This window comes from Phasianus colchicus, chromosome 5, assembly GCF_987193195.1.
Source record: "Phasianus colchicus chromosome 5, bPhaCol1.hap1.1, whole genome shotgun sequence".
NCBI classification, from domain to species: Eukaryota; Metazoa; Chordata; class Aves; order Galliformes; family Phasianidae; genus Phasianus; species Phasianus colchicus.
This window is the reverse complement of record NC_143440.1, coordinates 14173736-14197352: the sequence shown is the minus strand read 5'-3', so window position 1 is coordinate 14197352 and position 23617 is coordinate 14173736. Positions and strand designations below refer to the sequence as shown.

General features: G+C 46.4%; 1 protein-coding gene across 3 annotated transcripts in view; it reads left to right on the top strand.

The window, feature by feature from the left end:
- Positions 1-23617, top strand: part of SLC67A1 (solute carrier family 67 member 1) — a 51165-nt gene that overhangs the window by 22383 nt on the left and 5165 nt on the right. For all 3 annotated transcript variants that reach the window (XM_090140570.1, XM_090140571.1, XM_031613982.2), the window contains 4 exons: positions 7703-7818; positions 8308-8403; positions 13047-13147; positions 20978-21079. In XM_090140570.1, the coding sequence (XP_089996696.1) occupies positions 7703-7818; positions 8308-8403; positions 13047-13147; positions 20978-21079 (415 nt within the window). The remainder of the gene's footprint in view (positions 1-7702; positions 7819-8307; positions 8404-13046; positions 13148-20977; positions 21080-23617) is intronic.

Below are 23617 nucleotides of genomic sequence, written 5' to 3'. Positions count from 1 at the left end.
AAGCCCTTGATCAATCAATGAACTCATCCTCGGTCCTTGTCTGGACTCCTCCAGTTGTAGACATAAGGATGAGACCACGGAAGAAGCAGTGCCTTAGTCAGCCATCTGGCTATGATCTTCTGGGGAGTGAATGTTCTTTCCTCCATTTTTTATAAATGAATGTAAACGTGCAGGTGTTTGGTGCACAGCGATGCCGATGGGACTGTGCAACAGGGAAAAGCAGTAATGACACAAACAAGTGCAAGCTTTGAGTTAGCCAAGTGAGTATTTTGAAATAGGATATTTTATCAGGAAAAGAGCACACACAGACGTTAATGACACTTGAATTTAATGGTGGATTATGGACCAAGTATGCAAATCCACCCACTCCTTTTTCATGCGTAACCGATATGCCTCTTCCGGTAATTAGCCAAGTTCCCTAGAAGAGTGCTGGCACTAGCAGCGTGCTCCAGCTGCCAGGGGATTAGCATCCTGCCCAGCTCTTCAGAGTGTCCCATAAGGGACGTTAAGCCCCGAGTAGCTCTTCTGGCCCTAGGGACAGCTGTGAAGTTGTGTCCCCATCCCACACCTTGTGTCCTTAATACAAGACAGCCCCAACATTCCTTTCCCGTTGCTGCTCCCAGCTCTTTGCCCTGCTGTTGTGCTAACTTTCAGTGTCCCTCCCTGCCCCAGTTCTGGTGGAAACCAGTGATGCATCATGCCCATGTTCCTCTTCATCTTTTCCCCTTTCCCGCCCCTCAGATTTTCCAGATCAGAATTAAACAGTTGAATGAGTACTTGTCTATGGATGACGCATTTGCACCCTGGAGGGACTGTGCTTAGGGTGTGCATGTGAAACTTCACTCCCTTCCTGGCCTGCCCCATGACCAGGTCAAATCCACTGCAGCACAGAAGATCCTCTTCCTCTCCCTAGAGCAGCAGCCATCCTGTTCTGGTCATCTAAAATGAGGCAACAAAAGGGCATCCTGGGCATGGTGTCCAGTTGTATCAGGGCAGTGAATGTGTTGGGTGTAGGCAGGAATTGACTGGTTTTATGCTGTCTCTAGAAGAATCACAGGGTGCAAGTGAAATTTTGTGCTTGCTTTTTGGTTTCTTTTGGTCCTGGAACAGAGGACTGGCCACTGCTCATTTTCTTAGAATCATAGGATCACTAAGGTTGGACAAGACCACTAAGATCATCTAGACCAATCCCAGCTTGGGGACACAATGCAGCTTAATGGATGGTTTGGCATCAGGGTTTCACCTGAGGGGTTTTTTCATCTCAGTTTTTTGCCTTTCTTTTCCTTCCAAACCACCAGCTGTTCCCCCCGGCTGCCCCTCTCGTAGGGTGTGAGTGGATGAGTGGAGAGTGTGGCCGGACTGCAATCAAAGAAATATTTTGAGAGTCCTTTCAGAGCTCGTTAAGGAATCTGGGCTGGCTATGAATGCATGCTTTATACAGCATTGTTTTGAAGTAGGAGTGAGTCACTAAAAAGCAATCTGCACTCTCTCCATGTTCAACTTTGACTTTACTAAGAAAAAGAGAAAGAAAACAAACACAATCCCATTCACTTCAGAAATACACATTGATCCTTTAATCCCCAGGGAAGCATCAGGAACGGCTTCCTCCTCGAAAGAACTGCTGTATTGACGCAACATTTAATTGTGCAATTACACACGCACATTTTCTCCCGTGCTTTGCATGCAGAGCAGGGCTCTGTGGCTGGAATGCTAATCAGAGTGTGGCTGATGCTATCTCACTGCACACACAGCCCCAGTGCAGCCTCCTGGCCAGCAGCAAGCCTCAGGTTTTGTTACGGCCAGAGGTACTTCCACCAAGAACTACTGCACACCTGCTCTGCAGGTGTTCACACATATATGCCCATATTAATGTGTATACATCCACATTTGTTTGGCCAGAACCTGCTTTCCGAGGTCTGCATTGGGTATAATGTCCGCCAGGTTTTTCTGATGCTTCTTGTGTGACCTGTTGTGAATGGGGGAGGTGCCTGAAGACTGGAGGATAGCCAATGTCACTCCGGTCTTCAAAAAGGGCAAGAAGGAAGATCCAGGTAATTACAGGCCAGTCAGCCTCACCTCTGTCCCTGGAAAGGTGATGGAACAGATTGTGCTGGATGCCATCTCCAGACAACTGGAAGAAAAGGAGGTTATCAGGAGTAGTCAGCACGGGTTCACCAGGGGGAGGTCGTGCTTGACCAACCTGGTAGCCTTCTATGATGTTGTCACTGGCTGGGTGGATGGGGGGAGAGCAGTGGATGTAGTCTACCTTGATTTCAGCAAGGCATTTGACACTGTCTCCCACGACATCCTTATAACGAAGCTGAGGAAGTGCGGGATAGATGAGTGGACAGTGAGGTGGGTTGAGAACTGGCTGACTGGCAGAGCACAGAGGGTTGTCATTGGCGGTGCAGAGTCTGGTTGGAGACCTGTAACCAGCGGTGTTCCCCAGGGGTCGGTGCTGGGACCGGTCCTGTTCAACATCTTCATCAATGACCTTGATGAGGGGGTAGTGGCCACCCTCAGCAAGTTTGCTGATGATACGAAGTTGGGAGGATTGGCTGACACGCCCGAAGGCTGTGCTGCCATTCAGCGAGACCTGGACAGGCTGGAGAGCTGGGCAGTAAGGAACCAGATGAAGTTTAACAAAAGCAAGTGTAGAGTCTTGCACCTAGGGAGGAATAATTCCATGCACCGGTACAGGTTGGGGGATGACCTGCTGGAGAGGAGCTCTGCAGAGAGGGACCTGGGTGTCCTGGTGGACGACAGGTTGGCCATGAGCCAGCAGTGTGCCCTTGTGGCCAAAAAGGCCAATGGCATTCTGGGGTGCATTAAAAGGAGCGTGGCCAGCAGGTCGAGGGAGGTGATCCTCCCCCTCTACTCTGCCCTGGTAAGGCCTCATCTGGAGTACTGTGTCCAGTTCTGGGCTCCCCAGTACAAAAAAGACAGGGATCTCTTGGAAAGAGTCCAGCGGAGAGCCACAAAGATGGTGAAGGGCCTGGAGCATCTCCCCTATGAGGAAAGGCTAAGTGAGCTGGGTCTGTTTAGCCTTGAGAAGAGAAGACTGAGAGGGGACCTGATCCAGGTCTATAAATATCTAAGGTGTGGGGGGCAAAGTGGCGAGGCCAGACTCTTTTCAGCAGTGTGCGGAGACAGGACAAGGGGAAATGGCCAGAAGCTGGAGCATAGGAAGTTCCGCACCAATGTGCGCAAGAACTTCTTTACAGTGAGGGTGACGGAGCACTGGAACAGGCTGCCCAGGGAGGTTGTGGAGTCTCCTTCTCTGGAGATATTCAAGACCCGCCTGGACGCCTACCTGTGCGACCTGGTGTAGGGATCCTGCTTTGGCAGGGGGGTTGGACTCGATGATCTCTGGAGGTCCCTTCCAACCCCTACGATTCTGTGATTCTGTGATTCTGTGTGACTTCAAGGGCACACAGGACTTGGTGTGAAGGTGCCATCTGTGGAAAAGGCACACGTTTGTCCTGCTGATTTTCCTCATCCTTTATTTTTGGAGCTGGAGGTACTGAAATCAGCCTGCAGTCTGAGGGATGCCCTGTGCGATAAAAAGCATAATCACAGAATCACAGAACTGTAGGGGTTGGAAGGGACCTCAAGCATCATAAAGCTTAATCCCCCTGCTTAAGTGGATATCCCCCAATAGCTGCTCTGTTTTACAGTACTTGACAGTAAATGCAAAGGTTGGTTGGGTGACAGAGGGAACAAATTCAACCATCTTTTAGCCAACTTCAAACGCTAATATTTTTGCTGGATTTAATCTCTTTACTGTGTTTTTATTATTCATGGTTTTGTCATTAATTCTGCTTTCCCACCAACGTTAGGGATGGAGTTTCCAGATGGGAAATCCTACCTGTCATCCTGTCATCAACAGCCACAGGCTACAAAGTGAGCGTTGAAATACAAGTGCTGCTTTCTTTTCAGGGCTTTGCATGGTGTCTAGGGGCACCTCCAGTTCTCCTCTCCTGGGTCACTGCCTCCGTGGAGGTGCTTTTAATGTCACACTGTCTTAACAGTTTTAGGAAAAGGGTAAAAGGTGGGGGAGGCAGGGGGGGAGAGGAAAAGCTTTGGTTATTGTGGAGCATTTGAGGATGTTTCTGCCAAGGAGGTGGTGGAGTCACCATTCATGGAAGTGTTCAAGAAATGTGTAGATGTGGTATGTAGGGACATGGCTCAGTGGGCAATGTTGGTGATATGTGGGCGGTTGGACAAGATGATCGTAGTGGTCTTTTTCCAACCTTAATGATGCTCTGATTCTATGTTATGGCCTCCTGGTTTCCTGGAACCTCTGCTTGTGTTTTCGTCGTGTTTCTGAAAGCTTAAAATCAGAGCAACCTATCAACACAGCAAAAATCAGTCTTTTAATGTAACAGCATTAGCTCTGCCTGTGGCCTTCCTTGTTCCTGTTGTTCAGGAAGCTTCTGTATTTGGCAGGATGCATGCTGGCCCCGTGGCTGGTGTGTAGGGACAAGAGGGGGGAGGCAGGAAGGGGAAGGGGAGAAGTCCCATGGCAGCAGCCTTGTTTGTGTGCCTCATTTGTCTTAGTAGTGCCGCCGCTTCCTTTCCTGGTGGAAGTCCCTTTCTGATAAGCCAAACAACCAAAGAAAGGAGCTATTGCTCAGAGCTGTCATGGGATGCAGTCTGTGCCATCCTCCTGGCTATCACCACCTTCTTCCCACCCACCTGCTCAGGGTGCAGCACCACTCCCAGCAGTTCCATGGGTGCGGGTTGGGTTTTTCCCATGCACAGAGAAGCGTGCACCACGTCCCCGGGCAGCCTGTTCCAATATTCATCTTTCATTTCTATACCCCTACCTTAAAGCCTGTAAAAAGTACCTTTTGATGGTTGCCTTGCAGCTTTGATTGGGTTTTCTTTGGTCAGTGATCCCACTGGTTGGTGGCACAGCTCAGTAGTACGACACAAGTGTCATCATACTAGGTCAGGGTCTATTCCCAGATCTTCCTTTAGAGAGGCTGTGACTTGGATGGCTCAGAGGTTGCTTTCCCTGCTCTCTTGCCCTGTGCTGCTGGGACCCCCGGTAAGAGCACAGGCAGAACTTACTCTGTTCCTGATGGCAATGAGGTGCTCAAGTCTCTGTATTTAAGGCTGATTTTGACATTTTACCATTTGTATTGCATAAGGAATGGGTTCTTCTCCAGAGCTTAATAAAGGCATGGAACAGATGCTTCCAAGGGAAGCAAGTTCACGTGTTCTAACAGAAAAATCAGGAAGAAAAAAAAAAAGTAATGAATGGCCTGCTGCATCAATACTGCAGTTTTATGACTGTTGGTTTTGTTTAATCTTTCTTAAGCAAGCAAACAAACGAGAGAGGTGGTTTCCAGGACACGGGCACGTTACGTCCAGCCCCAGAGTTTGTCTCTGCCATGTGAGACAAGCTGTGTGAATCTCCCCCCTTTACCACCAGGAAGTGCTAATAATGCTAGTAGGTGGGCACTTACAGAATGCTGTGGTTCTGAAAAGGGATCTTCAGATTGTTTTGAATGCTTCAGACTTTCTGGGAAATGTGGTTTTGAGTTCAATGTTTTGCTGGATTTCCCTGAATTCAGAGGCTGAGTGTATGGAATTCCATGAATCTACAAAGACAAGCCCAGGTTTTTCCAAATGTGCAACGTTTTGAGGTTCTCCCCTCCCTTTCCTAACAATGAATTATTGGTCCTTTGCTTTCAGTGAAGTACATTAATTACTTACTGGTTTTATCAGGTGTTCCTTCGCTCTTTGCTGGCCCTTACTGTGGTTCTTCTTGGACCTGAAGAGTAAAATGTGTTTGTGTTGGCATGTAGGAAATAGGGGAAACCTCAGGAGAAAATAGGACTGGAAAGGAAATGTTTTTTCTGCCCAATGAAAATTTTTGTGATGCATTTTTTCCACATCAGAATGAAACTTGAAATATGGAAGAAAGAAAAAGGAATCCAGCTGGAGCAGTTACTTCTCTTGGTTCTTTTTATTTTTTTTTCTCTCATGTTAGCAAAGTTTGTTTATGTTGCAATGCAAACTACAAATTCCAGATTCCTTGGATACCTGGATAACTTGGGTCAAAAAGTTGATTTCAGTGGATTGGGAACTGTTCAGTACATAATTTTAAATCAGAAAAGGACAATCTGCTGCATTAAAATTGAAAAATAATGACCCAGTAAATTACTAATTTTGTGGTCCAGGGTAATTAGTGGAACAGCTTGGCAGGTAGAATGCAGCAGGTCTAAATTACTGCTCTAAGTCCATTAGCAGGAAGATATTATCTAGCTTTGTTGCTACTAAAAGGAATACGTGTATATATATATGTGTATATATATATATATATATATGTTTGCCCTTTGATGCTTTTCTTGGTTGTTTGCATCTCAATCCTTGGTTGTCTCCATAATGCTCCAGAAATTATTCACGCTGCACTTTTCCTAGCGCAGGGGAAACTTGAGGCTTTTACAATTAGTGCTGCTGGTTATTCCATGGAAAACATACACCATGGTCTGACAAGGAAAGCAGCGGTAAAAAGCCAGGTGATGGCTGATGTCTGCCAGCAGGTGCATGGAAAGCATTGGTTCACATCTTGCAGCTTGTGTCCCATTTGATGAGGAGATGGCACGTTCACCTCCAAGTGAATGGAGACGTCTCCCCATCCATACATTGCTTTGCTAAGGGCCAAAGTGCAATGGTCACATCGTCTTGTCCCCTTTGTGACATTGGCCTATTTCAGCTGGGAATTCCACTGAAAATCTGTACCCTGCAAGTCTTTAAGCATACATTTTACAAAAAAAATCCCCTTTGACTTTCAGGATCAACATGATAGGAAGTACTTCTAATGAGCAGGTTTGCTTAGTGGGTAGTTGCTCTTGCTGTTAAACACAAATGATAGTTTTTCTTCACTTTTCAACTTGAGTTTCCTGAGATTCAGTCTTCCAGCCCTAGACTTTATTCCAGCTCTGTTTGCTGGAGTTAAAATCTTCCCACGAGTCCTTAAAGACCAGGAGGAGTCACTTCCTAATCTTCTCTTTTAAGAGGATGGTGATAATTGAGGACTTCTTATTGACTCTGTTGACCTTTGCCTACTGTGTGTTTGGGTTTTATTAGATAACTTGCAATTGTTCTTTTTCATCATTATAACACTACTGTTAATAATTGTTAACTGGATCTACATCTAAGGATGTGGCCCATATTGGTCAAAAAGTGAAAGTTTGAGCCTCTGATGGACATGGTTGATATGGTTTGGGGCACCTTCAGAGAAAAGAAAATGCATCAATCCCTGTGCTATTTACTCGCCTCCTCAGAAAGTTTTGTAAATCATGTTTAATATTTTTAGTGATTTCTTTTCAAGTGGTGATGTATCTCTGCTGTTTTCAGGTCTGGTTGTATGCTGAGCTCTATTCCACCATCTGTGATGATCCTGAGCACTTCCTTCACTCCTGAACTTCACTTGATTTCACTGAGAAGTTGCAAGCAGTGAGATAATACTGAATGAATCAATGAAATTGGGATTAGATGGATAATTAGATGGATCCTCACAAGAAGTTGCTCTGCACGTGATATCTTTTATAGCCTTACATATTGCAGCTTCAAGGGAGTTGTTCCTCATCTAACACAGCCAATTGCTTTAGCCTTTGCAGGATGGAGGAGCATCTGTCTTCTGTTTATAATGACTACTTTCTTACCGATATTTTTTTTCTTTTTGCAGCATTTTTGTTCCCATGTATTTTGGGCTGGTGGGAAGTCTCATAAATACCATGATATCAATAGTTTGGATCCCCTCTCCAGCTAAGCCGAAGTCAGAACATCATAAGACAGAACAGAGTAAGTATTTAGTTATTTTATTAAATAGCACATGAATAGTGCTGGCAGCACTCTGATAAAGGGTTTGGGATTGTGTTTATGGACAGAAAGGTGCCCCTCTTTGCTCACCTCATCCTCTTCATGCTTGTGAGAAAGTACTTCCCAGGAGATGAGTTTGTGTCAGATGAGAAGGATTTAGGAATGCTGAGGATGCAGTCATCTAATTCATTTTGCATATGGACTGTCCACAGTTTCAACTCAGTTTTCTGAGCCTGCCAAATTCAGTCTCACAGTAGAATTAACTCTCGTGCTGTTATTTACACACTCATACCATTCCTATTAGGATTTGCCCTTCTGAGTTCCCAGAAAGCATCACATGGAGAGCCACTGCCTACTATGTAGAACACTGTTATTACAAGCTACAAGTACTCACCACGATGGGGTGAGTTTCTTGTTCCCTACCTCTAACCTATTCATATATAAGATTATTCAATATGTTATCTTCTGTAGGTAGTGTATTCAACATCAGAGAAATCCTACGCGTGATGAAGTTTCCAGGAGTAATGGAAATCTTCTTAGTCAAGGTCATTTCTGGATTTCCCATAGGTAAATCTCACCCTTTACCATGGTTGCTGATGTATTTATAATAAGAAGACATACACTGGGGACTGGGCTGGTCTGTAGTTCCTGAAACCTGTGTGTAATCATGGAGAAGCAGGGATTTGGCTTGTACCTCAACACTTGTACTTCCAGATGCTCTCAGCTACACAGAGTCAAAAATCTGGGATTAATGTAAAACAGACCACTAGTCACACAAGCTGCTTTTGTGACTTTTGGCATATCACTTAATTGCTCTGCCTAGTCCCATGGCTGTAAAAGCATAGTTCTCTGTCATTTCTGTTCAGGCTGGAACCTCTTCAGAGCAGAGGCAAGTTGTCTGTACCCTGTCAAAAACACTGATGTCCCTCTTGATTTTAGTTAATGATTTTAAGGGGAGGGAAGGATGCATAGCCTAACTTTTTCCCAACAATTTAAAGCTATAGCTGGACAAGATGGGTTGTTAATTGCTGCTGTGCACAAGGGAGCCACTTGCTTTTATTTCTTCCTTTGCTTGATGGTGGTAGTGCTTGTTCTTCTCTGTGAATATTCTTCTGAATTTTCTCATGTCGTGGTCATAATGTACTGCTTCAAACATACCCCAAACCCACCTGTCCCCTGCCCCTGTTGAATCATTCACAGTCTTGACATGTTCCATTGTGTAGCACAGACCCAGTGTTCCATTAGGTAGGTGGGATGGTTGCCCTAGATGATCATAGAGGTCTTTTCCAACCTTAATGATTCTAAGATTCTGTGATTAAGTTGTGGTTCGTAAACTGTAAATTCAATTTACAAATGAAGGTAGATTTGGCTAAAGAGAGTGGCTGAATGAGATGGGGATGTCATTTCTGGCCATGACCAGGTTCTTCTAACATCTTGCCAAGACTGACTGGAGTGTAGAATAATATGAAAGGAAGAAAAGTGTTTCTGATTTTTTTCTTTTGTTTTAGTGCATACTTGGCATTGGCTGAGATCAATGATGCCAGCTGGTCCTGCTCCTACCCCTAGAGAGAGGACAAGCACCTCTATGGACGGGTTGCTTGCCAGAAGCGTGCATCTCTTAGATTCTTATGGAACTAACCTTTAAAACTGTGTTTTAAATGTTTATAAAATGGCAGCATTTCATAGAACGAGATAGCCAAGTGATGTTTTAGCAGGGTTTTCTTTTCCAGTTCTGGCTCATTTCTCAGCTTAAAGCAGCATTCTCTTCCCTGCTTAAAAACACCATACTGAGACCACATCCATTTGTAATCTGCACTGTAATTTCCTGTGCACTGTCCTTTTTCCAACAGATGGGTGAGATGCACTCTGGTTTAGTCATCGCTGCTGAAATGCAGATGCCTCTTTGTTGCAGAAGACATTCTTCTTTTCCCATGCACAGCAAAAAATGAACACCAGACCAAAATAAACATCTCCTGCCCTAACTGCAAGGGAACTTGTAGGCAAACAGGATGGAATATGAGGCTGATTCAGGGCAGAACATGGGCTACTTGTTACTGAAATGGGTGGGAATAACTCATGAGGAGCAGGAATGGGTTTACTGGAGGCATTCCTGCTACAAGCAGAGCAGAATGGCTAGGAGCAATTACAGTCCCAGGCACTTCTGTTCACAGGTCTTCTCTTTGGGTCACTGACCCATAGGATTGCAGCCAAAAGGGGATTTGGACATCCCTTCCTCCTTTGCAACTTATGGCTGGAGGCTGAGCTCCTACTGGTCTCATTCACCTTTCATCTCCCTTCTGCAACTGTGTAATTAATTAGACCAGCCAAATTACAGACTTTACTTTATTTACTTTGTAAACAAGTGCGTGATATACACAGAGGAGAATCTCCTGTTCCATACAGATCTCATCATTGTCCAAAATGAATATGTTTGAGACAGAAAGAGCCTTCCCAAGAGGGCTGCTGGTATGGGAACCTCCTCCCTGGTTTGCATCAAAACACAGATGGCTCCATGCTCCTCCTGGAAGCAGATCTGCCAAGGAATGGAGGGGCAGTTGGTCTCTCCAGCATGGCTGGTTTGCCTGCTCAACAAAGCGAGTGTCATGGCCTTGCAGTAGATAGTAGACTGAAAGTCAAACATGAGGGCAGAAATGTCAAACAGCACTTGGTGCTTGGAAATCACTAGGGCTTTGAAAATACTGATAATAGCTGCTTGTAGGAATCTATGGGTTTGGACAAACATGCTCCCTTCTCACAGTGGCTGCCTCTGCAGACCACCCTCACCCTGCTACTGAAACTTTGCCATATACAGCCTCCCAAAGTCATGCTTGCTGTCTCTTTGGTGCTCTTCCTCCCTTTTACTGCATCTTACAAAACATTTTCCTGCCTCATGCTGCATGTCTGTTATTATTTACTGCTCAGTGCAAGGTTTTGTGAAGGATTTACTCCTGGTGCAGGCATCCCCAGGAAGTGAAGTTCTGAGATCCTCTGAGTCACTGAAAGAAGAAGGGACAAGGAGGGTCTGCTTTGCCCAGGCAGTTGTATGGGCATAGGGTAGCTGCCATCTTAGGGATGTTTGTGTCTCTGAGGTAGCCATGCAACAGAAACATAGAATCATTAAGGATGGAAAAGACCACTAAGAAAGATCATTTTTCTTCATCATCCATCAACCCGTCATCACCGTACCACTAAACCATGTCCCTCAGTGCAATGTGCAACGCCGTTGAAGGAGCACAGCTACCTCCCTGCACAGAAAGAAATGAGCTCCTTTGGAGCACAAAGATCAAAACCTAAGCTGGGTGAAGGACTTCAAAAGAGCTTAGCTGCAAGAGCTGGTGCATAGCACTGGGAAGAGACAGCAATGTGGGAAGGCTGAGTCCTGCCGGGTGGTAGCGCAGTGAGGCTGCTGGGTGAAAGGAGATGCATCCTGATCTGATCTCCCTGTGAGTAAAGCCAAGTGTGGTTTTTCTTTCATTTCTTCACGTGTGTCTTTTATAAACATCTGCAGCTCTGTTGTCTGTTTTGGATGTGAGGAGAAAATGCTGCTGTTTGCATGTTACGCTAACCTGGCTTGAGCTAGGAGGCGTTTCAAAGCAACAGGATAACAGTGGGTGCTCCCCGCAGAGTGCTGTGACTGAGCCAAAAATCTTCACAAGCATCAGGCATACCAGCACCTTCCTCAGACCAATGGGAAGCAGCAGGGTGAGGTGCTTTTCATTTTGCCCAGCACCAGCTGGGGTGAGGAAAGAAGCCCCAGAAACCTGCTGGGTGTGGGACAGTTGGGCCAATCAGTTTGGGTGCGCATCTTTCCATCCAAAGGCAGATTTTGGGCAGGTCAGGTGAGGACACTGCAGAACTGACCATTTCCCTCATCATCTCACCCATCCCTGAAGCCTTCAGCGTGAGTTTTATCTTTTGTAGAATTTCACTGAAATGGTGCATTTCCTGTCCAAATGGGGCATATAAGGAAAACGGATTGCATTTTCTGCCCGCAATGGGTGGATGTGGTTGTGCTTGGGGTGAATGAAACACAGTGTACTCAGCAATTGAGGATGGCTCTCCCCATACTTCCAGGAAATGAGGGTGAGAGCCTTCCTGTGCTGCGGGCTAGTGACTCACCTAGCCAGGCCACAGGCTGCTCTCAGTCCTCGCTCCTTTCCTCCTGTGCTATTCTGTCATTAAGGAGAGGACTGCAGCTCCCAGCTCACCAGGTCTGTGCACCTCGGAGAGCCCTACAAAGCAGGGCAGAAGCAGACCCCTGCAGGTCATCAGCTCTTTCCTCCTCTCCCAGCAGCATCAGACTGTCAGCACTGGGGATGCTGATGCACACAGTCCAATTTCCTGCTGTCTGTCCACCTGAAGTGTGTTGGCAGAGGCAGCAGGCGCATACCGCAAACCCATTCTTCAGTGAGCAATGTTTTGTCCCAGCAGTGGGCGCGGTGGGGATGGGTAGATGGTTGGACGAGGTGATCTTAGTGGTCTTTGCCAATCCTTCTGAATGTTTTTGATTTGGTGGCTCGTTGTGTATAAAGGAGTGCACATGCACATCTCTGTGTTTGTATATTAGGTGCCGTGGGAAATGCACACAATTGCATTTTTAGGTAAGACTGAGTGGGCATTTTCCACAGTGCCCTCCAGAAACTGCCTTAATTGACGAGCACACCTTGTGCCTGCTGTTCCTGTCCGTACTTCCCCAGTTGTTTCTGTTGACACCACTCACAAACCATGGGAGAGTTTTCACATAGGGCTGAAATTGCTGCTGGGGTGTGCAGTGAAACCTTTCTGTTTAGTCTGATGTCACCGGGTTGTTTCCCAGGCAGCGTTCCCAATGGTGGAAAGCTAAAGTTAGGCAAAAGGGAGGAGGAAGCCAATCAGATTATTCTATGGTTACGGTCTTGTCTGAACAAATGTTTTCTTGCTGCCTTAATACTTAGTCTGCCGTGGGTGATAAAAATATTTACTAGTTTATTATAAACAGCTGAACCTACAGCCTACATAGTCACATTATTTCAAGATGAAAGTAAAGGGGATAAAAAAGTGAACATTTAAAGACTAAATGGGTGTACTGGCTTCGAGTAGAATTCTGCTCCTATTTATATCCAGTCCCTATAAACCCAGGGAGAGCTCCTGACTCACGCTGGGAGCAGAGATTGGGCCAGTGCAGCACTGAAGGCATACTGAAGTGTACTTCTCATTAACCCTCCCTCTAGGTTTGTTCCTGATTATGTTTTCTATCATCTCGATCGAGTTCTTTGGATTGGAAGCAGTGGAGTCTGGATACCTGATGTCATATTTTGGTATCCTTCAGATGGTAAGTGAAGTGCCATACTGCTGTCTGATGCGCACCTTGCCACGTTTTTTACACATATTCTCCCAAATCCAGGCATAATATTGACACGCAGATCATAAATACACTCATAGCTATGATATGTGTAATTCATTTTCAAAAACTTAAAGTGCCTCCAAATTTATTCTGTTCCTTGGAATGGAAAGCAAGTAAAGTGAGCAGCATCTTGGAGACCTTCTCCCCTTGTCACTTCTTGTGGATCTTTAAGCTTTGGAGCTAAGATTTCCAATGACTGGCATGTCATCCTCATTCCTGCAGCGAAACTTACACTGAAGCTAACAGGCCTCAATTACGAGGTTTTCAGTTCTGTAGGTTAGCTCGTTTACATTTGCTTAGTAGCACCTGTGAATTTGTGTAGGTAGATGCATTTTTGCAGATGCCCTCAGTGTAGAGGAAGGACTCGTTCCTTCTGTGGGGAACTGTGGGGAAACTAGTGCAGCAAGCTTGTACTTTAAAAAAAAAAAAAAAAAAAAAAGGAAGAAAAAGATGATGGGCCATGGAACACAGTTAGGAGATTGGCAAAATGGACAAGAGTGAAAAATTAGCTGAATTATGTCATAGCATAGCCAAAAATAATGGTGATAGTGCAGCCTGAAATAATGGTGCTGTGTTATTTGGAGAAAGATGCTAATAATTCTGCAGGAAGAGCAACAGATGGTTATAAGCCAGCCGGAAGGCAGAAATGCAAGGCAAGCAATATCCTGTAGGAGGGTGGTCTTGTTAGAATGCCTTCCTTTCCTGGGCAGTGCCGCAGAGTTCCTGTGTGATTCAGAGGATCTCCCCATCTGTGAAATAGCAATTTTAGTCCCTTGTGATCTGGATCTGGCATTGTGTTGGCCTCACACCCTAGTAGAGCAGTCAACAGGCATGATTGTGCATCCATGAGTGGGGTCAAACCTCTGGATCTGAGCAACATTCTCTGTGCTGCTCTGGGAGGGGGATGTTTGGTGGTCTCTGCCTCAGTCCCATGTGCTTCACACTTGCTGTCATTTGCATTGGGAAGGAAACCAGCTTTGCTGCTGCAAGTGGGGTGATCAGCAGCTGCTTCCCATAGCACACACCTGGCCCAAATGTGAGGTCTCATGGAGGCCCTGCTCTACATTAGTCTTCATGTGCCACCTCCTGGACCAGGGTCTCTAGGATGCATTCAAGCCTTAGAGTCCTCTAAAGTCCTTTTCCCCCTCTGACTGTAAACAGCACTTTAAGAACTCATCATCATGTATAGATACATCAGTTGAATCTGATGGTTGGAATAGATGATCTTAAAGGTCTTTTCCAACCTTAGTGATTCTCTGATCCCTACAGTACATGTCTGTGTGGAAATCACATTGGGGATTTCTGCATGGTTATGTTGTTGTTGTTTCAAGCTGGGTATCACAGGTGATTATAGCAACAAAGGTGAAATGATCCTTGTGCAACCTGGAAGGGACAGCTTTGTGTTGATCGATAGAGCCAGAATGGTGCCACTGGGTCTGGGATTTCTGTCTGTCTTCGTGCTGTTGTTTCCCAGCTTTGTTTGGTTGAAACTGCTGTAGATAAGGTTACCTGGTGTGCTGCACTAATGTGCCCTACAAATGGACACAGTCCTGGAAGGCTGCCTTCACTTTTCTCCCTAACAAGTAATCAGATGTCAGTGCAAGCCAGGGACTTGGCCCTTCCCATAGTTCTAGGAGCTGGGTTTCATCTCATAGTGCCAACCATACCCATAGCCACGCTGTGATCCAGCAGTGCCTCCAGACTCAGGTGCAGTATCTGCTTTACTGGGGAGGCTTTGCCCGAGGTGTTTGGCACAGAAATTGGCTGCTGTCAGCCAGGCAGCTCGCTTTCATCTTGCCATGCAGTTTCTGTCCATTCTGTTCAACAGCATGTGGCTCTGCACTTCAGAAATGCAGGAGTGAAGCAGTTGTAAGATACAAAGAAAATACACTTTTTCATGGTGCTGCTTTGAGGTTTGTATTCCAGGCATAGATTTGTGTCCCAACTTTCTGATCAGGGCTCTGATTGGAACAGCCTGTCTCACAGACAGTGGCTGAGCTGATGTTTTAGGGGTCTTTCTGCTATGACCACACTGGTGGAAGATGCATGCAGGAGACATACTGCAGTGGCTCTGTCCCACCCCAGGGCTGCAGCCTCCATTGCTCCTCAGTTGGCCCTTCAGGTGTGTTTGTCTCTGTTGTGCAGCACATTGATACTGCAGGAGATAAAAATGCAGATTAGGGTGCAAGCAAATTCCACCCGACGAGGTGGGTGAATGCGATTAGTATCTGCTGACTGGCTTCCCCACTTTGCTTGCTAAATTATAGCTTTATTCATAACAAATATAATGTTCTTTTCAATGCATTTCGTCAAGCAGATCCTCAGCTTTGATTTCTCATTCCTTAGTTTGCCTTTCTATAGAATATTGCAGGGGGTTTTCTCCAGATTGCTCTGAGCCCCTTCTCATTGCCCCCCCCCCTCCTGCAGCTGGAAATGGGCCACATCTGAGGGCCTTTGAAGATAGGTGTGGCTGTTGGAGAAGTGAAAAGGGGAAATAAAGAGTGAGCTGCATCCTGTTTACACCAAACATCCCTGTGAACATTGAACACGGCATCCAGATCTGGTCTGCAGGGCAGGAGGGCATAGCCACAGCCTCCTGCTCTCAGCACATGCTGCCAAGGGGCTCAAGGGCTGCACAGGTTTCATAGAATCATAGTATAATTAAGGTTGGGAAGACCACTGAGACCACCCAGTCCAATCCCAACCCATTCCCACCATGCCCATTGAGCCATGTCCCTAAGGGTCACATCTCCACATATTTTGAACACCTCCAGGGACAGTGATTCCTGCTTTCCTCTCCTGCCCTGGGGATGTTACGCTCCAATTGCTTAACCTAATTTGAGACTTCTCAGCCTCATTTAACCTACTGTGGCGAGAGGCAGCCAACGTATCGCCAGCATCTGAGTTTCTCACCCTTCAAGCCAGCTGCAGAGCACCTAGAGAGCAGATTTGGAATCTCTCTGAGTCAACCTGTCTACCTTCACATAGGCAACCCAAGAACTTTTCCATGGGTATCCCAAGCTCCTTATTGTGTAGGGTGATCAGTGCAGAAGCAGTGGCCCCTCGGAAGGTGAGGGCTTTGTCCGTTGTGCAGATGGAGGGCATCCCACTTCCAAGAGGTGGTCTGGGGGACCTGAGTGGCCCAATCTATTTAATGATTACCTGGGAGAAACCATCAGCTGCACCTATTTGCAGTTAGGCAAAGAGCATCTTCTGGTAGCAGAGGATACGGGGCAGGCTGGGAGCACGGTGAGGATGGGAAAGGGCAGGTTGGAGAAGCAGAAAGCAGAGAAGAGAGGGTGAATCACACTCTGCACCCCAACAGCATGTAGCTGACTGTGGGCAGGAGGGGATTTCTGATGGGAAATAATGAAATGAGGATGGAAGGTAGGGAGTAGGAGGAGTGCAGTGCCTTGCTCTGCAGAAATCCCCTTTGCTTGTGTTATGTTTGAAGCAGTTTTGTCTGCTTCTGAAAGAGTCTGTGGGAACCAGAGGGTCTCCTCTGAGAGGTCTGGGAGCCCATCAGGGATGTAGTGCCTTTTGTCCTCCAGAGCTGTGATCCCAGGGCCTGTGTGGACAAAATTTTCCTCTTCTTGAGTGCCTAGGAGGAGTGTGGGATATCATTCATTTTTCCTCCACAGAGAACGATTAATTTCATAATTACGTAACATTTAAAATAACTACATAATAGCCAGAAGCAGACATAGGCTCCATGTTTTCTTGGAGTTGGGAATGCAATGGCATGGAGGACTTCCAGATGTAGTACTTGTGTTTGGGAAAAGCTGCCAGAGGATTAAGCAAGGGGAATACCTACAGTCCCTAGTTAGAATCTGAAGTCACATCTGATGCTCAGATTTCCAGGCATGGACAGGAGGAACTTTCCTTTAAGGGTTTTTTTTTCTGTGAAGCACACAAAACAAAAACTGAAGGTGGGACAAAGGGGTAGGTATTTATTACCCTGAGGACCGAGAAATCATAAGACATCTGTTCTATTTACTGTGCTTAATAGGCATTGTTGTACAAACCCCACCTCCAGCCATGCAGCTTCTGGAGGGACAAGTTTGTACCGAGCGATTCTGGAAAGATGAGAGAGATTCCTGGAGGAGAGATTTACATTGCCTATCATCTTATCACCAGCCTGTCCCTCTTGCTTTTTTATTTCTCTCTGCAGCAAGAGGGATGATTAAAGAGCTAGGGATTTAATTACAGCCAGATTCGCCTGGGGGGAAAACCCACTCGGTGAAAGGACCTTGCAACAACAAACAGAAAGTTCTCCAGTTTCCTTGCTTTGAAGGATTTAGATGTGTGCAGGGGGTGGAGGTGGGGAGAAGGCAGGCGATTAGGCTGCAGTTTGCAAAACACACGCTGCCTCTGCCCTGTGAGGCCAAGTGCTGGCTCAGCAGTTCGGCCCTCCCCATCCTTGCAGCCCAAACACTCTTTGTTCGTGTAAGGAATGAATGACTTCTCATGTTCTTTCTGGCATTGTAGTCTCCATAAAATAACTTCCTCCTCCTTCCACCCAGATCAGCGCATGGTTTTGTAACACTTTCAGCCCAGCAGGACCGGTCCCCACTATTTAGTGCCCACTCAGGTCTTCCCCAACCTGTACCCAGCTGTAGTTCTGCCATCCAGCACTGCTGTGGCCCTGGGAACTTCTAGGCTGGAAATAGAGGTCTTGTTGCTGGACTCTGCTCTGTGCTTTTCTCACTGAGCACTTCTGAAAGAGTCTGTGGGAACAGGCTCCTGTCCCTTGGCCACAGGTGAATGTGGAAGACCAGCCAGACATCTGCTGGGCTTGGCAGGATGAAGGGAAACGGTTTCAAACTAAAAGAGGAAAGATTTAGACTGGATGTAGGGAAGAAGTTTTTAACAATGAGGGCAGTGAGACTCTGGCAACCATTGGTTGCCCAGAGAAGCAGGTGGATGCCCCATCTCTGGGGACATGCAAGCTCAGGCTGGAGAGGGCTCTGAGCCCCTGATCGAGTGTAGGTGTCCCTGTTAATTGCAGAGGAGTTTGACTAGATAGTCTTTATGGGTCCCTCTCTATTCAAACGATTTAATGATTCTATGGACTTAAATTTTTTCTACGTAACTACCTGGGGATGAATGCTGGTCTCATGCAGGAAGGAAACTGCTCTGCTGAAAGGCCTGCCAAAAACTGACACCTCAAATTTTCAAACGGCAAAAGCATTCTCCACTCTGTAAGGGACTGAGGAGAGTTGTTGCTGATATCAGCAAGTTGACTCTCCCAGGTGAAGAGGAGCTCTATTGGATGCGGTGATAGCAGAGGTAGTTTTCTACATGAGCATCTGACCTAGACTAGTGGAAATAATCACCAGGGCTAAGACAGCAGAAAGGCAAGGAGATTTGGCTGTTCTGCATTCATCAGGAGACTTATTTGCCTTGACAGAAGGAGAAGGGGAAAAAATGCGTTGGTTTTTCCTGCGACATGTGTACACAGCCATGGGCAGTGCCTGTTATTTCACTTGCAAACAATTTCCTCTCCTTTTTGTTTATTGATGACAGAACACATTCCAGCCAGGTACACCATCTCTGCCCGGTACTTCAAAGGAGGTCAGGTTACAAAGCAAGCACCATCCCTGCGATTAACTGCAGGAGGGACAGCCTGTGGGAGCCCAAGTGGAGGCTACAAGCAAGGAAAAAACCCAGAACTCCCTCCAGCATCCCCACTTTTCTAGGTTTTTCTTCCTCTTCATCTTTATCTACAGGTTTAGGGAGCTTATTTGGTTGGACTAGGTGATTTTAGTGATCTTTTCCAACCCTGATTCCATGATTCTGTAATTCTATACATGGCTCAGGAAAGATCTCTGCTGGAGGTGATGGGTTTTCAGATTTCATTTCTGGCTGGAACCAGAACTGGCCCAGCAACCAGAACTATTATCCAGCACCTAAATTCAGATGCTGGTAAGCAGAGTCCAAACTCAGTGTGATGGGTCTTTGTGGCTTATGGATACATTGGCAGTATAACCACACTGGGAATGGACAGCAAAAGCTGAGGGGGCCCAGTAAGCATTGGGGAGGCTGGGGTCCATATTGCCCAAAGATGGCTGTGTGGCCTGGATCAGAAAGCAAGTGATGTGGGCTGATGCATGCCGCTCCCATGGTGATCCGAATAGGCTTCCCCTGATCATATACTCCATGACTCAAGGACGGGCAGGGCCCAGGCTGCACCTCATGGTGAATCCCAGTTAAACGTACCGTTCAAGCCCAGGCAAATTGAGAAACCTTCCCTCTGGAGGTGCAGCAGAGCCAAGCCATGTTTGGGTGATGCCACCACCAAGCAGAGTCACGCTGAGGGCGGGCTGTGCCCCATCTTGTGACTTGGCGTAGCCTGGGCAGGAGGGACTGAGAGGCTGCAAGATCTTAATGATGCCGCTTCGTTTGGGAGTTCTCAGCTTAATGAAGCGTGACTCAGCACCTCCTCCACCCATCTGAATTGAGTAGGAGCCACCAGGGCTGGCCTCCTCTTCCTCCCACCTGGCCCATGTCCATGGCAGGGCATGCATCCCACATGACTCAGGTCACCCCATCCATGTCCCAGCCTCACAATGCACGGTCCCAAGGATACCAGGTGGGTGGCACAGCCTGGGAAAGCCATGTGGGCCTCGTGCCACTGTCACACACATGAGCTGAGCTCCTCAGCCCTGCCCAAGGGTGGGACAGGGAACAGCAGGAAAAGCATGTTCTGGGAACCCAAATTTCTGCATGGCAGATGTGTCCCCATGTCAAAATTTGCTTGTGTTCTGAGGGAAAACAAAGGGGTTCATTGTGAGATTTTTCATTAAGTTGTAGCTTGTGGGAGAAATATTCAAATGGAACCTATTGCTCTTTAAGTCAACATTATTATATTTTCACCCTTTTTATTTGCTTTTTACTACTTGTTCTTGTTTTAGTATTTATACTGTGTTTTTTTTATACTGTGTTTTTTTTTCTTCCAGACAGTTTGCCATAGATTAACATTTCTTTTTAATAACTTCCTTCCTTATTTATTTTGCACCAGTTTCCCTTTGGTGGATTTTGGGTTCCTCCCTTAGGATTAACACAGTAAGGCTGAGTGTAGCATAGCAGTGGCCCGAGTCAAATCCAAGCACCAAGATTTTCTTTAGGCTGCTCTCCAAAGCTATGTAAAAGACAAATGCTCCCTGGGATTTACATTTCTGCTCCTCCTTTCCACCCCCTCTTCCCTGGTTTTTGCTTAAAATCTGCAAAACCAGTTCCCCATCTCCTGTGCCTGCTTGTACTGCTGTGTCTGGATATTAGCATCTCTGTCATTCTTGTTTCCTGTATAAAAACGATGAACTGCTCAATTTGTGTAGTGATAGTGTAAAATAATGGCAAGAGAAGGTACAGGAGAGGAGGTGTTCTCTGCATACAGTTGCGCAGTTTTGCTTTGGAAGATCTCAACAAGTGATTTCACAAGGAAAGTCTCAAGTTAAAAAATTCAGTTTTATCAACAGGTGCCTTTAAGTAGTTTCACTCAACACTGTTGATTGAGCAGTGACGAAAAGCTCGTGCAAGCATCACTCAATAGAGAGATCATCATCTGACTTATCACTAAGATATAAAATGCTCAAAATCATGGTAAATGTCTTCAAGTTATTAACTGCAACAGCAAAGTCCCTTTTTCTCTTCCCAGGAAAGCAAGGAAATAACACATTTTCTCTCTTTTATTTGCTCTCTGAGCTTGTTTCCATCAGTATAAGCTGGACTGACACTGCCCATGCACTTCTTCCTCAGGTTGTCCAAGGCCTGGTGATTGAAAAGCTCACAAGCCGTTGCACAGAGCAGACCCTGCTCAGGCTTAGCATCCTCGTCTTTGCTGGCGTGGGGCTGGGCATGGTAAGATGTGCTGAGAAGTCATCCGTGGGGCCTTCCTCCATCGTGGTTTGCAGGTGTGCAAAAAGCCTACTTGTCATTGGCAGTGCCACCGCGGCCTTGCCAAACTGTGGGGGGGAGCCGGCCGACGTGGGCCTCTGCAAACACACAGCGTTCGACAACGATAAGGAGCTGTGTGAGTAATAGCTGCACGGATTACAGAGTAATAATCCCGCACAGAAACCCATGCATCCGTCCTGACTCACTGGATTTGCACAGAGGTCCTGCCTTCCTCGAGTGGCCCCATTTCCTGAACTGCCCAGAAAGTAAATGCAGATTATGGGGAGGAAAACCACTGCTGTTGTACTATACCCTGAGACAGCTGAGGATGTTGTCTCATCTTTCTGGCTTTGTTTTACTAATTCCCCCAAGCTTAGAGCATTTGGGGAAGGAGGTAGCAAGGAAATAGCTTAGCTCTTCTGTTTTGGTGTTATCCATCACTGGTTGTGTCTGGATGGGTGAGAAGCAGCCTCAGAAGTCAATTGGGAAATCCCGTTGATTGTGCTGCCCAAGGGATGGGATGATCTGGGGAGAGTAATTCCCATTTTCCACCACAGAGCCAGTGGTAGAGGGACGGACACGTGAAGCCAATGTGGCTGTGTAGAAAGGGGAAAGCGGGGAAGGGAAGTTGTTGGTTTGAGAGCTGACAATTACACCATGCCTGGAGAGCTGTGGACATCCTGACAGCATGGCCTGGGGACAGGGGTCAGCAATGACATCCCATGAGAGCTATTCATAGGCAGATGCAGCTGCTGGCTCCGCTGAGCAAAGAGTCCTTATAAAGGATGTGACGGAAGTCCTTTGCTTTGTCCCAAGGCATGGTTATGCCCCATCCTCCCTCCTGCCCTCTGGTTCCCAGGCACTGGCTTTTGAGCCCAGCTGCTGAAACTGCAGGGTCTGCCTTTCCTGCCTTGACAATTCTCCCACATCTGCCCTGGTGGAGAAGGCTGATTTCTGCTCAGCTGAGGGTGGTGGCCAATAGTACACTTCACCTGATCCAATCCTCCCAGGGCAGCAAGAAGATATTTCCCAAGACATTCAGCCCTGGGTCTGCTCTTTCTGGCAATTTCCTTCAGCCTCCAACCTGTGAGGACACTCTTACAAGGGGATCATCACTGTCTTTTTTTCCTACCACTGCTGTGTTGTCCTGCAATGACATTTGCCCTGGTGAGGACTTACTCTCTCCCTGTCTGGATGTTTATGTACCAAATACCCGCTTCTCTGCCTTTGTTCTCCAGTTCCCTAAGCAGGAGTTCCTAGTTCTTAAGCAAAACATAGGTAAAGTGCCCCTCCAAGGAGAGAAACCTTGCCATGTATGAGTCCAGAGGGGAACTAGGAATAAACCTCACTATTTCCAAGTCATCAGTTAGCAATGGCTCTGGGCTGCTCCATCTTCTGTAGCCAAGAGGCACAGACCAGATTTTATGAGCAAAAAACCCCAGAGAATGAAAATTCTGGCTTGGCCAGTGACTGAGCTGTTTTCCAGCCACAATAATACACCTTGAGACGAGGGTGAGGGCAGAGACTTGCAAGGAAGCAGGAGTTTCCTTTTCATGCCCCAGAGAAATCTATTTCTTTGACCAGCAGGGCTGAGAGCTGCTCCAGCTCCGCCGCTGAGGGATCCTCACCACTTTTGTTTTAAGTATTAAACAGCTGGAGGGATGTCTTCACTAAGAATATGTGCAATAACAAAATCATTACTCTCCCTAATTATGCTCGCTAATGTGAGCCTTATGGCCGGAAGACCTATTCCAGATTACTGAATTTGATGAATTTATTAGTAAGGAAGCAGAAGAACAGGATTAGAAATCCCAAAGGTATGGTATTACATAATGCTCCAGGTTCATTTATTTTGACAAGCTTAGTTTGGTTTTAATTACTTATGATAATGAACTGAAATGCCTTCTCTAGGCTGTTTTGTATAAGTAATGGAGGCTTCCTGAAGTACACTGCATGCATCTGCTGCAGAACGTCTCCTTAGGACTTGGACAAGAGACAGAGTCCTGGGGGAGGGCGCGGGGATGTCACTAATTCCCAGACACTAAAAATACCCACGGCAGTGCTGGAGAATGTGCTGCCAGATTACAGGGCAGGGGCTGCTCCTTGTTCTGCATCCTTAGAATGATTCCCAGCACACAAATGGTGGAAAAATATTGGAAAAGAAGGGAAAAAAGAGGGGAAAAGAAATAGGCAGAAATGAGAGAATGCAAAGGAAAAACCAGGGAAAACAAGGAAATCCAGGGAAAACCATGGAAAACAATAGGAGACCATAGTGAACAGGGAAAAGCAAGGGTAAACAAGTTGATACAAGGGAAAAGAGGGGAAAACAAAGCAAAAGAGAGGAGAAAGAAGAGAAAATGGGAAAACAACAGCAAACAGGTTAAAACAGTGGAAAATAAGGGAAAACATTGGTAAACAGTGAAAATAAAGCTAATACAACAGAAAACAGAAGAAAACAGCAGAAAAGAAAGAAAAAAATGGGAAAACAATGGAATGCAAAGA